Here is a 14,204-nt window from a genome sequence, read left to right on the forward strand (position 1 = left end):
CAGTTCTCTTCTGTCTGTACTGGGTAGAGACTAACCAGGCTCAGAGTGGTGGCCAGTTCTCTACTGTCTGTACTGGGTAGAGACTAACCAGGCTCAGAGTGGTGGCCAGTTCTCTACTGTCTGTACCGGGTAGAGACTAACCAGGCTCAGAGGGTGGCCAGTTCTCTTCTGGCTGTACTGGGTAGAGAGTAACCAGGCTCAGAGTGGTGGCCAGTCCTCTTCTGGCTGTACTGGGTAGAGACTAACCAGGCTCAGAGTGGTGGCCAGTTCTCTTCTGGCTGTACTGGGTAGAGACTAACCAGGCTCAGAGGGGTGGCCAGTTCTCTTCTGGCTGTACTGGGTAGAGACTAACCAGGCTCAGAGTGGTGGCCAGTTCTCTTCTGGCTGTACTGGGTAGAGACTAACCAGGCTCAGAGTGGTGGCCAGTTCTCTTCTGGCTGTACTGGGTAGAGACTAACCAGGCTCAGAGTGGTGGCCAGTTCTCTTCTGGCTGTACTGGGTAGAGACTAACCAGGCTCAGAGGGGTGGCCAGTTCTCTACTGGCTGTACTGGGTAGAGAGTAACCAGGCTCAGAGTGGTGGCCAGTTCTCTTCTGGCTGTACTGGGTAGAGACTAACCAGGCTCAGAGGGTTCGCCAGTCACCTACTGTCTGTACTGGGTAGAGACTAACCAGGCTCAGAGTGGTGGCCAGTTCTCTTCTGGCTGTACTGGGTAGAGACTAACCAGGCTCAGAGTGGTGGCCAGTTCTCTTCTGGCTGTACTGGGTAGAGAGTAACCAGGCTCAGAGGGGTGGCCAGTTCTCTTCTGGCTGTACTGGGTAGAGACTAACCAGGCTCAGAGTGGTGGCCAGTTCTCTTCTGTCTGTACTGGGTAGAGACTAACCAGGCTCAGAGTGGTGGCCAGTTCTCTGTACTGGGTAGAGAGTAACCAGGCTCAGAGTGGTGGCCAGTTCTCTTCTGTCTGTACTGGGTAGAGACTAACCAGGCTCAGAGTGGTGGCCAGTTCTCTTCTGTCTGTACTGGGTAGAGAGTAACCAGGCTCAGAGTGGTGGCCAGTTCTCTTCTGTCTGTACTGGGTAGAGACTAACCAGGCTCAGAGTGGTGGCCAGTTCTCTTCTGGCTGTACTGGGTAGAGAGTAACCAGGCTCAGAGTGGTGGCCAGTTCTCTTCTGTCTGTACTGGGTAGAGACTAACCAGGCTCAGAGTGGTGGCCAGTTCTCTTCTGGCTGTACTGGGTAGAGAGTAACCAGGCTCAGAGTGGTGGCCAGTTCTCTTCTGTCTGTACTGGGTAGAGACTAACCAGGCTCAGAGTGGTGGCCAGTTCTCTTCTGGCTGTACTGGGTAGAGACTAACCAGGCTCAGAGTGGTGGCCAGTTCTCTACTGTCTGTACTGGGTAGAGACTAACCAGGCTCAGAGGGGTGGCCAGTTCTCTACTGTCTGTACTGGGTAGAGACTAACCAGGCTCAGAGGGGTGGCCAGTTCTCTACTGTCTGTACTGGGTAGAGACTAACCAGGCTCAGAGGGGTGGCCAGTTCTCTACTGTCTGTACTGGGTTGAGAGTAACCAGGCTCAGAGGGGTGGCCAGTTCTCTACTGTCTGTACTGGGTTGAGAGTAACCAGGCTCAGAGTGGTGGCCAGTTCTCTACTGTCTGTACTGGGTTGAGAGTAACCAGGCTCAGAGGGGTGGCCAGTTCTCTACTGTCTGTACTGGGTAGAGACTAACCAGGCTCAGAGGGGTGGCCAGTTCTCTACTGTCTGTACTGGGTAGAGACTAACCAGGCTCAGAGTGGTGGCCAGTCACCTACTGTCTGTACTGGGTTGAGAGTAACCAGGCTCAGAGTGGTGGCCAGTCACCTACTGTCTGTACTGGGTAGAGACTAACCAGGCTCAGAGGGTTCGCCAGTTCTCTTCTGGCTGTACTGGGTAGAGACTAACCAGGCTCAGAGGGGTGGCCAGTTCTCTTCTGGCTGTACTGGGTAGAGACTAACCAGGCTCAGAGGGTTCGCCAGTTCTCTTCTGTCTGTACTGGGTAGAGACTAACCAGGCTCAGAGGGGTCGCCAGTTCTCTTCTGGCTGTACTGGGTAGAGACTAACCAGGCTCAGAGGGGTGGCCAGTTCTCTTCTGGCTGTACCGGGTAGAGAGTAACCAGGCTCAGAGGGGTGGCCAGTTCTCTTCTGGCTGTACTGGGTAGAGAGTAACCAGGCTCAGAGTGGTGGCCAGTTCTCTTCTGGCTGTACTGGGTAGAGAGTAACCAGGCTCAGAGTGGTGGCCAGTTCTCTTCTGGCTGTACCGGGTAGAGACTAACCAGGCTCAGAGGGGTGGCCAGTTCTCTTCTGGCTGTACTGGGTTGAGAGTAACCAGGCTCAGAGGGGTGGCCAGTTCTCTTCTGGCTGTACTGGGTTGAGAGTAACCAGGCTCAGAGGGGTGGCCAGTTCTCTTCTGGCTGTACTGGGTTGAGAGTAACCAGGCTCAGAGGGGTGGCCAGTTCTCTTCTGGCTGTACTGGGTTGAGAGTAACCAGGCTCAGAGTGGTGGCCAGTTCTCTTCTGGCTGTACTGGGTAGAGACTAACCAGGCTCAGAGTGGTGGCCAGTTCTCTTCTGGCTGTACTGGGTAGAGAGTAACCAGGCTCAGAGTGGTGGCCAGTTCTCTTCTGGCTGTACTGGGTAGAGACTAACCAGGCTCAGAGTGGTGGCCAGTTCTCTTCTGGCTGTACTGGGTAGAGACTAACCAGGCTCAGAGTGGTGGCCAGTTCTCTTCTGGCTGTACTGGGTAGAGACTAACCAGGCTCAGAGTGGTGGCCAGTTCTCTTCTGGCTGTACTGGGTAGAGACTAACCAGGCTCAGAGGGGTGGCCAGTTCTCTTCTGGCTGTACTGGGTAGAGACTAACCAGGCTCAGAGTGGTGGCCAGTTCTCTTCTGGCTGTACCGGGTAGAGACTAACCAGGCTCAGAGTGGTGGCCAGTTCTCTTCTGGCTGTACCGGGTAGAGACTAACCAGGCTCAGAGTGGTGGCCAGTTCTCTTCTGGCTGTACTGGGTAGAGACTAACCAGGCTCAGAGTGGTGGCCAGTTCTCTTCTGGCTGTACTGGGTAGAGACTAACCAGGCTCAGAGTGGTGGCCAGTTCTCTTCTGGCTGTACTGGGTAGAGACTAACCAGGCTCAGAGTGGTGGCCAGTTCTCTTCTGGCTGTACTGGGTAGAGAGTAACCAGGCTCAGAGTGGTGGCCAGTTCTCTTCTGGCTGTACTGGGTAGAGACTAACCAGGCTCAGAGTGGTGGCCAGTTCTCTTCTGGCTGTACTGGGTAGAGAGTAACCAGGCTCAGAGGGGTGGCCAGTTCTCTTCTGGCTGTACTGGGTAGAGACTAACCAGGCTCAGAGGGGTGGCCAGTTCTCTTCTGGCTGTACTGGGTAGAGAGTAACCAGGCTCAGAGGGGTGGCCAGTTCTCTTCTGGCTGTACTGGGTAGAGAGTAACCAGGCTCAGAGTGGTGGCCAGTTCTCTTCTGGCTGTACTGGGTAGAGAGTAACCAGGCTCAGAGTGGTGGCCAGTTCTCTTCTGGCTGTACTGGGTAGAGAGTAACCAGGCTCAGAGTGGTGGCCAGTTCTCTTCTGGCTGTACTGGGTAGAGACTAACCAGGCTCAGAGTGGTGGCCAGTTCTCTTCTGGCTGTACTGGGTAGAGAAGTAACCAGGCTCAGAGGGGTGGCCAGTTCTCTTCTGGCTGTACTGGGTAGAGACTAACCAGGCTCAGAGTGGTGGCCAGTTCTCTTCTGGCTGTACTGGGTAGAGAGTAACCAGGCTCAGAGGGGTGGCCAGTTCTCTTCTGGCTGTACTGGGTAGAGAGTAACCAGGCTCAGAGTGGTGGCCAGTTCTCTTCTGGCTGTACTGGGTAGAGAGTAACCAGGCTCAGAGTGGTGGCCAGTTCTCTTCTGGCTGTACTGGGTAGAGAGTAACCAGGCTCAGAGTGGTGGCCAGTTCTCTTCTGGCTGTACTGGGTAGAGAGTAACCAGGCTCAGAGTGGTGGCCAGTTCTCTTCTGGCTGTACTGGGTAGAGAGTAACCAGGCTCAGAGTGGTGGCCAGTTCTCTTCTGGCTGTACTGGGTAGAGACTAACCAGGCTCAGAGTGGTGGCCAGTTCTCTTCTGGCTGTACTGGGTAGAGAGTAACCAGGCTCAGAGGGGTGGCCAGTTCTCTTCTGGCTGTACTGGGTAGAGACTAACCAGGCTCAGAGGGGTGGCCAGTTCTCTTCTGGCTGTACCGGGTAGAGAGTAACCAGGCTCAGAGGGGTGGCCAGTTCTCTTCTGGCTGTACTGGGTAGAGAGTAACCAGGCTCAGAGGGTTCGCCAGTCACCTACTGTCTGTACTGGGTTGAGAGTAACCAGGCTCAGAGGGGTGGCCAGTCCTCTTCTGGCTGTACTGGGTAGAGAGTAACCAGGCTCAGAGGGGTGGCCAGTTCTCTTCTGGCTGTACTGGGTAGAGAGTAACCAGGCTCAGAGGGTTCGCCAGTCACCTACTGTCTGTACTGGGTAGAGAGTAACCAGGCTCAGAGTGGTGGCCAGTTCTCTTCTGGCTGTACCGGGTAGAGACTAACCAGGCTCAGAGGGGTGGCCAGTTCTCTTCTGGCTGTACCGGGTAGAGACTAACCAGGCTCAGAGGGGTGGCCAGTTCTCTTCTGGCTGTACCGGGTAGAGAGTAACCAGGCTCAGAGGGGTGGCCAGTTCTCTTCTGGCTGTACTGGGTAGAGACTAACCAGGCTCAGAGTGGTGGCCAGTTCTCTTCTGGCTGTACCGGGTAGAGAGTAACCAGGCTCAGAGTGGTGGCCAGTTCTCTTCTGGCTGTACTGGGTAGAGACTAACCAGGCTCAGAGTGGTGGCCAGTTCTCTTCTGGCTGTACTGGGTAGAGACTAACCAGGCTCAGAGGGTTCGCCAGTCACCTACTGTCTGTACTGGGTAGAGAGTAACCAGGCTCAGAGTGGTGGCCAGTTCTCTTCTGGCTGTACTGGGTAGAGACTAACCAGGCTCAGAGTGGTGGCCAGTTCTCTTCTGGCTGTACTGGGTAGAGAGTAACCAGGCTCAGAGGGGTGGCCAGTTCTCTTCTGGCTGTACTGGGTTGAGAGTAACCAGGCTCAGAGGGGTGGCCAGTTCTCTTCTGGCTGTACTGGGTAGAGACTAACCAGGCTCAGAGGGGTGGCCAGTTCTCTTCTGGCTGTACTGGGTAGAGAGTAACCAGGCTCAGAGTGGTGGCCAGTTCTCTTCTGGCTGTACTGGGTAGAGACTAACCAGGCTCAGAGGGTTCGCCAGTCACCTACTGTCTGTACTGGGTAGAGACTAACCAGGCTCAGAGGGTTCGCCAGTTCTCTTCTGGCTGTACTGGGTAGAGACTAACCAGGCTCAGAGGGGTGGCCAGTTCTCTTCTGGCTGTACTGGGTAGAGACTAACCAGGCTCAGAGGGTTCGCCAGTTCTCTTCTGGCTGTACTGGGTAGAGACTAACCAGGCTCAGAGGGGTGGCCAGTTCTCTTCTGGCTGTACTGGGTAGAGAGTAACCAGGCTCAGAGTGGTGGCCAGTTCTCTTCTGGCTGTACTGGGTAGAGAGTAACCAGGCTCAGAGGGTTCGCCAGTTCTCTTCTGGCTATACTGGGTAGAGAGTAACCAGGCTCAGAGTGGTGGCCAGTTCTCTTCTGGCTGTACTGGGTAGAGAGTAACCAGGCTCAGAGTGGTGGCCAGTTCTCTTCTGGCTGTACTGGGTAGAGACTAACCAGGCTCAGAGGGTTCGCCAGTCACCTACTGTCTGTACTGGGTAGAGACTAACCAGGCTCAGAGGGTTCGCCAGTCACCTACTGTCTGTACTGGGTTGAGACTAACCAGGCTCAGAGTGGTGGCCAGTTCTCTTCTGGCTGTACTGGGTTGAGAGTAACCAGGCTCAGAGGGGTGGCCAGTTCTCTTCTGGCTGTACTGGGTAGAGACTAACCAGGCTCAGAGGGTTCGCCAGTCACCTACTGTCTGTACTGGGTTGAGACTAACCAGGCTCAGAGTGGTGGCCAGTTCTCTTCTGGCTGTACTGGGTTAACCAGGCTCAGAGTGGTGGCCAGTTCTCTTCTGGCTGTACTGGGTAGAGACTAACCAGGCTCAGAGGGTTCGCCAGTCACCTACTGTCTGTACTGGGTAGAGAGTAACCAGGCTCAGAGTGGTGGCCAGTCCTCTTCTGGCTGTACTGGGTAGAGACTAACCAGGCTCAGAGGGTTCGCCAGTCACCTACTGTCTGTACCGGGTAGAGAGTAACCAGGCTCAGAGTGGTGGCCAGTCCTCTTCTGGCTGTACCGGGTAGAGAGTAACCAGGCTCAGAGTGGTGGCCAGTCCTCTTCTGGCTGTACCGGCTGGATATTTAAGAGTATATGGCCATTAAGGCCAGATTCACCAGAGAGGTTACTTTGGGACTCACCTGCTTCTCTGGACAGCTGTTGGAAGGCATCCACTCCCTTCTCTCCATAGGATCCTTCTGACGCGATGGTAGATACGTAGTTCCAGCCCATGGCCTTGACTATGTCCACCATGGCTTGGGCCTGGAACGAGTCCGGAGGCACCACACGGGAGAAGAAGTCGTATCGCCGGTCGTCGCTCAGCTCCGGGGCCGTGGAGGCATAGCTGATCTGAGGAATCTGAGGAGAGAGAGAGGAGAAAGAAGGGATGAGTTAAGATGGAGAACAGGAGAATACAGTAAGTAGATTATACGATTAGTCTCAGTATGCTATCCGTCTTTTATATTATGAACTCTAGGAGCACAATAACTGTACTGTCAATCATCAGATGAATAGTCAAATCCCATTTAATGATGGCCTGCATAGTTCTCTGCATTTCCATACATGAGTGAGTCCTCAGATCTGCATACATGGCTAACAAGCGTGGGTACATCCTTACATACGTGACATTGCCTTATTGTATAGACAATAATGCCAGGAAATTCTGACAGAGATATCGAACCATGCTTAATAACAGAGACAGTGAATGTTCCATTTTCTAAAATCTCCTTGACTTCAGCAAAACTTGTTCAAACTTGGGAACATCAAACATTCAGCCTATAGACGCTATGGATGATCTAGTCTAGAAGTAGGGAACATCAAACATTCAGCCTATAGAGGCTATGGATGATCTAGTCTAGAAGTAGGGGACATCAAACATTCAGCCTATAGACGCTAATGGATGATCCAGTCTAGAAGTAGGGAACATCAAACATTCAGCCTATAGACGCTATGGATGATCTAGTCTAGAAGTAGGGGACATCAAACATTCAGCCTACAGATGCTATGGATGGTCTAGTCTAGAAGTAGGGACATCAAACATTCAGCCTATTGACGCTATGGATGGTCTAGTCTAGAAGTAGGGGACATCAATCATTCAGCCTATAGACGCTATGGATGAACTAGTCTAGAAGTAGGGAACATCAAACATTCAGCCTATAGACGCTATGGATGATCTAGTCTAGAAGTAGGGAACATCAAACATTCAGCAGGTGGTTTGCACACAGTGATGCGTTGTGCAGACCTCACTACCCTCTGGAGAGCCTTACGGTTGTGGACGGAGCAGTTGCCGTACCAGGCGCTGATACAGCGCAACAGGATGCTGTCGATTGTGCATCTGTAAAGGTTTGTGAGTGTTTTTCGTGACAAGCTACATTTCTTCAGCCTCCTTAGGTTGCGCCATCTTCACAACGCTGTCTGTGTGGGTGGACCATTTCAGTTTGTCTGTGATGTGTACCGAGGAACTTAAAACTTTCCACCTTCACTTCTGTCCCATCGATGTGGATAGGGGTATGCTCCCTCTTCTGTTTTGTTGACGTTGAGTGAGAGGTTATTTTCCTGACACCACATTCCGAGGGCCCTCACCTCCTCCCTGTAGGCCATCTCGTTGTTGTTGGTAATCAAGCTGTAGTGTCGTCTGCAAACTTGATGATTGAGTTGCAGACGTGCATGGCCACGCAGTCGTGGGTGAACAGGGAGTACAGGGAGTACAGGAGAGGGCTGAGAACACACCCTTGTGGGGCCCCAGTGTTGAGAATCACTGGGGTGAATGCACCAATTTGTAAGTCGCTCTGGATAAGAGCGTCTGCTAAATGACTTAAATGTAAATGTAATCAGCAGGGTGGAGATGTTGTTTCCTACCCCCACCACCTGGGGTGGCCGGTCAGAAAGTCCAGGACACGGTTGCACAGGGCGTGGTCGAGACCCAGGATCTCGAACTTAATGATGAGTTTGGAGGGTACTATGATGTTAAATGCTGAGCTGTCTTCGATGAACAGCATTCTTACATAGGTATTCCTCTTGTCCAGATGGGTTAGGGCAGTGTGCAGTGTGATTGTGTTGTCTGTGGACCTATTGGGGTGGTAAGCAAATTGGAGTGGGTCTAGGGTGTCAGGTAGGGTGGAGGTAATATGATGCTTGACTAGTCTCTCAAAGCACTTCATGATAACGGAAGTGAGTGCTACGGGGCAATAGTCGTTTAGCTCAGTTACCTTAGCTTTCTTGGGAACAGGAACAATGGTGGCACTCTTGAAGCATGTGGAAACAGCAGACTGGGATAGGGATTGATTGAATATGTCCGTAAACACACCAGACAGATTCTCTCTGACCAAGGCTCTTCTCCCCGGATTGCTCAGTTTGGCCAGTCGGCCAGGAAGAGTCTTGGTGGTTCCAAACTTCTTCCATTTAAGAATGATGGAGGCCACTGTTTAGGTATCCGTCCCCAGATCTGTGCCTTGACACAATCCTGTCTCGGAGATCTATGTTCAATTCCTTCAACATCATGGCTTGGTTTTTCCACTGACATGCACTGTCAACAGTGGGACCTAATATAGACAGGTGTGTGCCTTTCCAAATCATATCCAATAAACTGAATTTACCACAGGTGGACTCCAATCAAGTTGTAGAAACATCTCAAGGATGATCAACTGAAACAGGATGCACCTGAGCTAAATTTCGAGTCTCATAGCCAATGGTCTGAATACTTTTGTAAACAAGGTATTACTGTTTTTTTAATACATTTATACACTATGGCGTATTGTGTGTAGATTTAAGAGGAAAACATTTAATTTAGTACATTTTATAATAAGGCTGTAACTGTCTCGTTCTGACCTTAGTTCTTTCGTTATGTCTTTGTTTTAGTATGGTCAGGGCGTGAGTTGGGTGGGTTGTCTATGTTAGTTTTTCTATGATTTGCTATTTCTGTGTTTGGCCTGATATGGTTCTCAATCAGAGGCAGCTGTCAATCGTTGTCCCTGATTGAGAACCATATTTAGGTAGCCTGTTTTCTATTGTGTTTGGTGGGTGATTGTTTTGTGTTTTCTGTTGTGTGTTGTGTGTCTGCACCAGGCCAGAACTGTTTTCGGGTCGTTTCTCTGTGTTATTTTGTTATGTCCGTGTTGATTTAATAAATATGGAAACATACCACGCTGCACCTTGGTCCTCACCTTCTTCCACCGACGACGACCGTTACAGTAACATAACAAAATGTGGAAAAATTCAAGGTGTCTGGAATACTTTCTGTATACACAACTTTACATGATGCGAACAGTGTTACCACATTACACTGAGGGATTTATTGACACTTGTCAAAGCAACATGGTTTTATGTGCAGCAGTTTAAAAGGTTCTTGTTTAAATTTAAAAAATAACCTACAAGTAATATGATCACTATTGTTGCACAAATAGGTGTAGATAAAGATAAAATGTACTATCTTTTCAATATATCACAAAATGTTTCTGTGTTTTTTTATTGAATTATTATTTTATTATTTTGAACACTTTGGAACTGTGTGTTGACATTATTTATTATTTTATATTATATATTATATTTATTTATTATTTATCCACATGTCTTGTGAAGAGGAATCAGCGACAGCATCATTTTCAACTTAATTTTTAAGAATGTACAGCGCCTTCAGTGTCACGCCTTGGTCTTAGTATTTTGTGTTTTCTTTAATTATTTGTTCAGGCCAGGGTGTGACATGGGTTTATTGTATTGTCGAATTGGGTTTTTTGTAGGCATTGGGATTGCGGCTGAGTAGGGGTGTTGTATAGGCTTGGCTGCCTGAGGCGGTTCTCAATCAGAGTCAGGTGATTCTCGTTGTCTCTGATTGGGAACCGTATTTAGGTAGCCTGGGTTTCACTGTGTATTTCGTGGGTGATTGTTCCTGTCTCTGTGTAGTTTCACCAGATAGGCTGTAATTAGGTGTCACGTTCCGTTTGTTGTTTTTGTATTTGTATAGTTATTTCATGTGTCACTTTTTTCATTAAAGTCATGAGTAACCACCACGCTGCATTTTGGTCCGACTCTCTTTCTACAACCGAAGAACGACGTTTCATTCAGAAAGTTTTCACACTGCATGGCATTTTCCACGTGTTGTCGTATCACTGGCCTATACACAATACACTGTCAAATTGTCGCAGTGGAATTATATTTCTGTAAAAAATATATACAAATGAATTAAAAATGAAAAGCTGGAATGTCTTGAGTCAATAAGTATTCAACCCGTTTGTTATGGCCTAAATACTGTAAGTTCAGAAGTATAAATATGCTGAACAAGACTGTTTGTTATGGCCTAAATACTGTAAGTTCAGAAGTATAAATATGCTGAACAAGTGACATACTGTAATAAGTTGCATGGAATGGAATTGAGCTAAGCACATGCAAGATCCTAGAGCAGACAAATTCATCTTACAGCAGGACAATAACCTAAAACATCAATCCAAATATACACTGTAGCTTACCAATGCAACATTGAATGTTCCTGAGTGGCCAAGATACAGTTTTGACTTCAATTCTCTTGAAAATCTATGGCAAGAAAATGTCTCTCTAGAAATGATCAACAAACAACTTGACAAAGCTTGAAGCATTTTTTAAAAGAATAATGCATAAATATTGTACAATCCTGATGTGCATAGCTCTTAGAGATTTACCCAGAAAGACTCACAGCTGTAATCACTGCCAAAGGTGATTCCAACATGTATTGACTCAGGGGTTTGAATACTTATGTAAATTAGATGTTTTTGTGTGTACATGTGTGAGAAAAAACATTGATTTAATCCATTTTGAATTCAGGCTGTAACACAACAAAATGTGTAATAAGTCAAGGGGTATGAATACTTTCTGAAGGTACTGTAAATTGAATTTAACATTTAACATCCAATGATATTGTACTTTCAACATTTAACATCCAATGATATTGTACTTTCAACATTTAACATCCAATGATATTGTACTTTCAACATTTAACATCCAATGATATTGTACTTTCAACATTTAACATCCAATGATATTGTACTTTCAACATTTAACATCCAATGATATTGTACTTTCAACATTTAACATCTAATGATATTGTATTTTCAACATTTAACATCCAATGATATTGTACTTTCAACATTTAACATCCAATGATATTGTACTTTCAACATTTAACATCCAATGATATTGTACTTTCAACATTTAACATCCAATGATATTGTAAAAAACATGATGTATTTCAACATTTAACAATGATATTGTACAATTTAACATCAATTGTACTTTCAACATTTAACATCATCAATGATATTGTACTTTCAACATTTAACATCCAATGATATTGTACTTTCAACATTTAACATCCAATGATATTGTACTTTCAACATTTAACATCCAATGATATTGTACTTTCAACATTTAACATCTAATGATATTGTATTTTCAACATTTAACATCCAATGATATTGTACTTTCAACATTTAACATCCAATGATATTGTACTTAAATCACGTAAAAAAAAAATGCTGTATATTGATTTATTTTGATACCAGAAACAAATCAAATCAATATTCATATTACAGGTCATCAGAACAAACGTCTACTTCCGTCACAAAGACAAATAATATTTGTATATTTCAAACAGTTTTTACACATCTGGTCATTTCAGTTTATGAAGTTCAGAGTTATCAGTATGGGAAGATGTAAATAAACTTCTAAATTAGTTTGACATCAAGTTCAACGCCCCAATTAAATGTATTCTAAGGAAGGTTTGAGATTATTTCACCATTTGTCCATTCCAGTCTGGTCTCTTGGCTTTATCGTGAACAAAAACTATTTAAGAAAGAGCTCCTTTAGCTGTAAATCTCAACAAGATGATGTGTTTTCAATTAGCCCTTTGATCTCTCTTGATTTAATGGCCGGAGAGAAGAAGCATTAATCTGTAAACACTGTACATTGGTAAAGGAGTGGAGAAGAGGACTTAACTACTTTACACATCCGATTATCTCACCAATAGACTTCTACTTGTTTTAACTTTTAACATCTCTTACTTACAGCCACGTAAGTTACTTTAAAAGACAAATTTAACTTTTATTTCACTACATTCCAAAAGAAAATAAATGTACTTTTTACTCCATACATTGGGAAAAATGATTCCCTCACACCAAGAACATCCCTGTTCATCCCTACGTTGATCTGGAGGAAAAACAGGCACATCCCTGTTCATCACTACTTGATCTGGAGGACTCACTAAACAGAGAACATCCCTGTTCATCCCTACTGCGTCTGATCTGGAGGACTCACTAAACAGAGAACATCCCTGTTCATCCCTCCTGCGTCTGATCTGGAGGACTCACTAAACAGAGAACATCCCTGTTCATCCCTACTGCGTCTGATCTGGAGGACTCACTAAACAGAGAACATCCCTGTTCATCCCTACTGCGTCTGATCTGGAGGACTCACTAAACAGAGAACATCCCTGTTCATCCCTACTGCGTCTGATCTGGAGGACTCACTAAACAGAGAACATCCCTGTTCATCCCTACTGCGTCTGATCTGGAGGACTCACTAAACAGAGAACATCCCTGTTCATCCCTACTGCCTCTGATCTGGAGGACTCACTAAACAGAGAACATCCCTGTTCATCCCTACTGCCTCTGATCTGGTGGACTCACTAAACAGAGAACATCCCTGTTCATCCCTACTGCGTCTGATCTGGAGGACTCACTAAACAGAGAACATCCCTGTTCTTCCCTACTGCCTCTGATCTGGTGGACTCACTAAACAGAGAACATCCCTGTTCATCCCTACTGCCTCTGATCTGGTGGACTCACTAAACAGAGAACATCCCTGTTCATCCCTACTGCGTCTGATCTGGAGGACTCACTAAACAGAGAACATCCCTGTTCATCCCTACTGCGTCTGATCTGGAGGACTCACTAAACAGAGAACATCCCTGTTCATCCCTACTGCGTCTGATCTGGTGGACTCACTAATGCTTTGTTTTCATTATGTCTGAGTGTTGGAGTGTGCCCCTGGCTATTGAAATTGTTTATTATTTTACTTTTGATAATTAAGTATATTTAAAACCAAATACTTTTAGACTTTTACTCAAGTAGTAAGTCAGTCCTGCTACACTACAGGGCTGTTTTGCTAGCACAGACTGGAATATGTTGGCTTTGAGGAATACACCACCTCAGTCGTCATCGGCTTCATCAATAAGTGCATCGATGACGTTGTCCCCACAGTGACTGTACGTACATACCCCAACCAGAAGTCATGGATTACAGGCAACATCCGCATCGAGCTAAAGGCTAGAGCTGCCGCTTTCAGGGAGCGGGAGACTAATCAGGACGCTTATAAGAAATCCCCTTATGCCCTCAGACGAAACATCAAACAAGCAAAGTGTCAATACAGGATTAAGACTGAATCCTACTACACCGGCTCTGATGCTCGTCGGGTGTGGCAGGGCTCGAAAACTTTTACGGACTACTAAGGGAAATCCAGACGCGAGCTACCCAGTGACGCAAACCTATCAATTGAGCTAAATGCCTTTACTGCTCTCTTCAAGACAAGCAACACTGAAGCATGCACGAGAGCGCCAGCTGTTCTGGATGACAGTGTGATAACGCTCTCGGTAGCCGATGACAACAAAACCTTAAAACAGGTCAACATTCACAAAGCCTCTGCGCCAGATGGATTACCAGGATGTGTACTCAAAGTATGCACGGACCAAATGCCAAGTGTCTTCACTGACTGAGTCTGTAATACCTACATGTTTCAAGCAGATCAGTCCCTGTGCCCAAGACAGTGAAAGTAACCAGCCTAAATTATTACCGCCCCGTGGCACACACATCGGTAGCCATGAAGTGCTTTGAAAGGCTGGTCTTGGCTCACATCAACAGCATCCTCCCGGACACCCTAGACCCACTCC

General features: G+C 47.2%; 1 protein-coding gene across 2 annotated transcripts in view; it reads right to left on the minus strand.

The window, feature by feature from the left end:
• Nucleotides 1-14,204, minus strand: part of LOC118400637 (metabotropic glutamate receptor 7) — a 512,169-nt gene that overhangs the window by 337,512 nt on the left and 160,453 nt on the right. For both annotated transcript variants that reach the window (XM_052474151.1, XM_052474153.1), the window contains exon 2: nt 6,436-6,652. In XM_052474151.1, the coding sequence (XP_052330111.1) occupies nt 6,436-6,652 (217 nt within the window). The remainder of the gene's footprint in view (nt 1-6,435; nt 6,653-14,204) is intronic.

The sequence above is a fragment of the Oncorhynchus keta genome, chromosome 21 (assembly GCF_023373465.1).
Source record: "Oncorhynchus keta strain PuntledgeMale-10-30-2019 chromosome 21, Oket_V2, whole genome shotgun sequence".
Classification (NCBI taxonomy): Eukaryota; Metazoa; Chordata; class Actinopteri; order Salmoniformes; family Salmonidae; genus Oncorhynchus; species Oncorhynchus keta.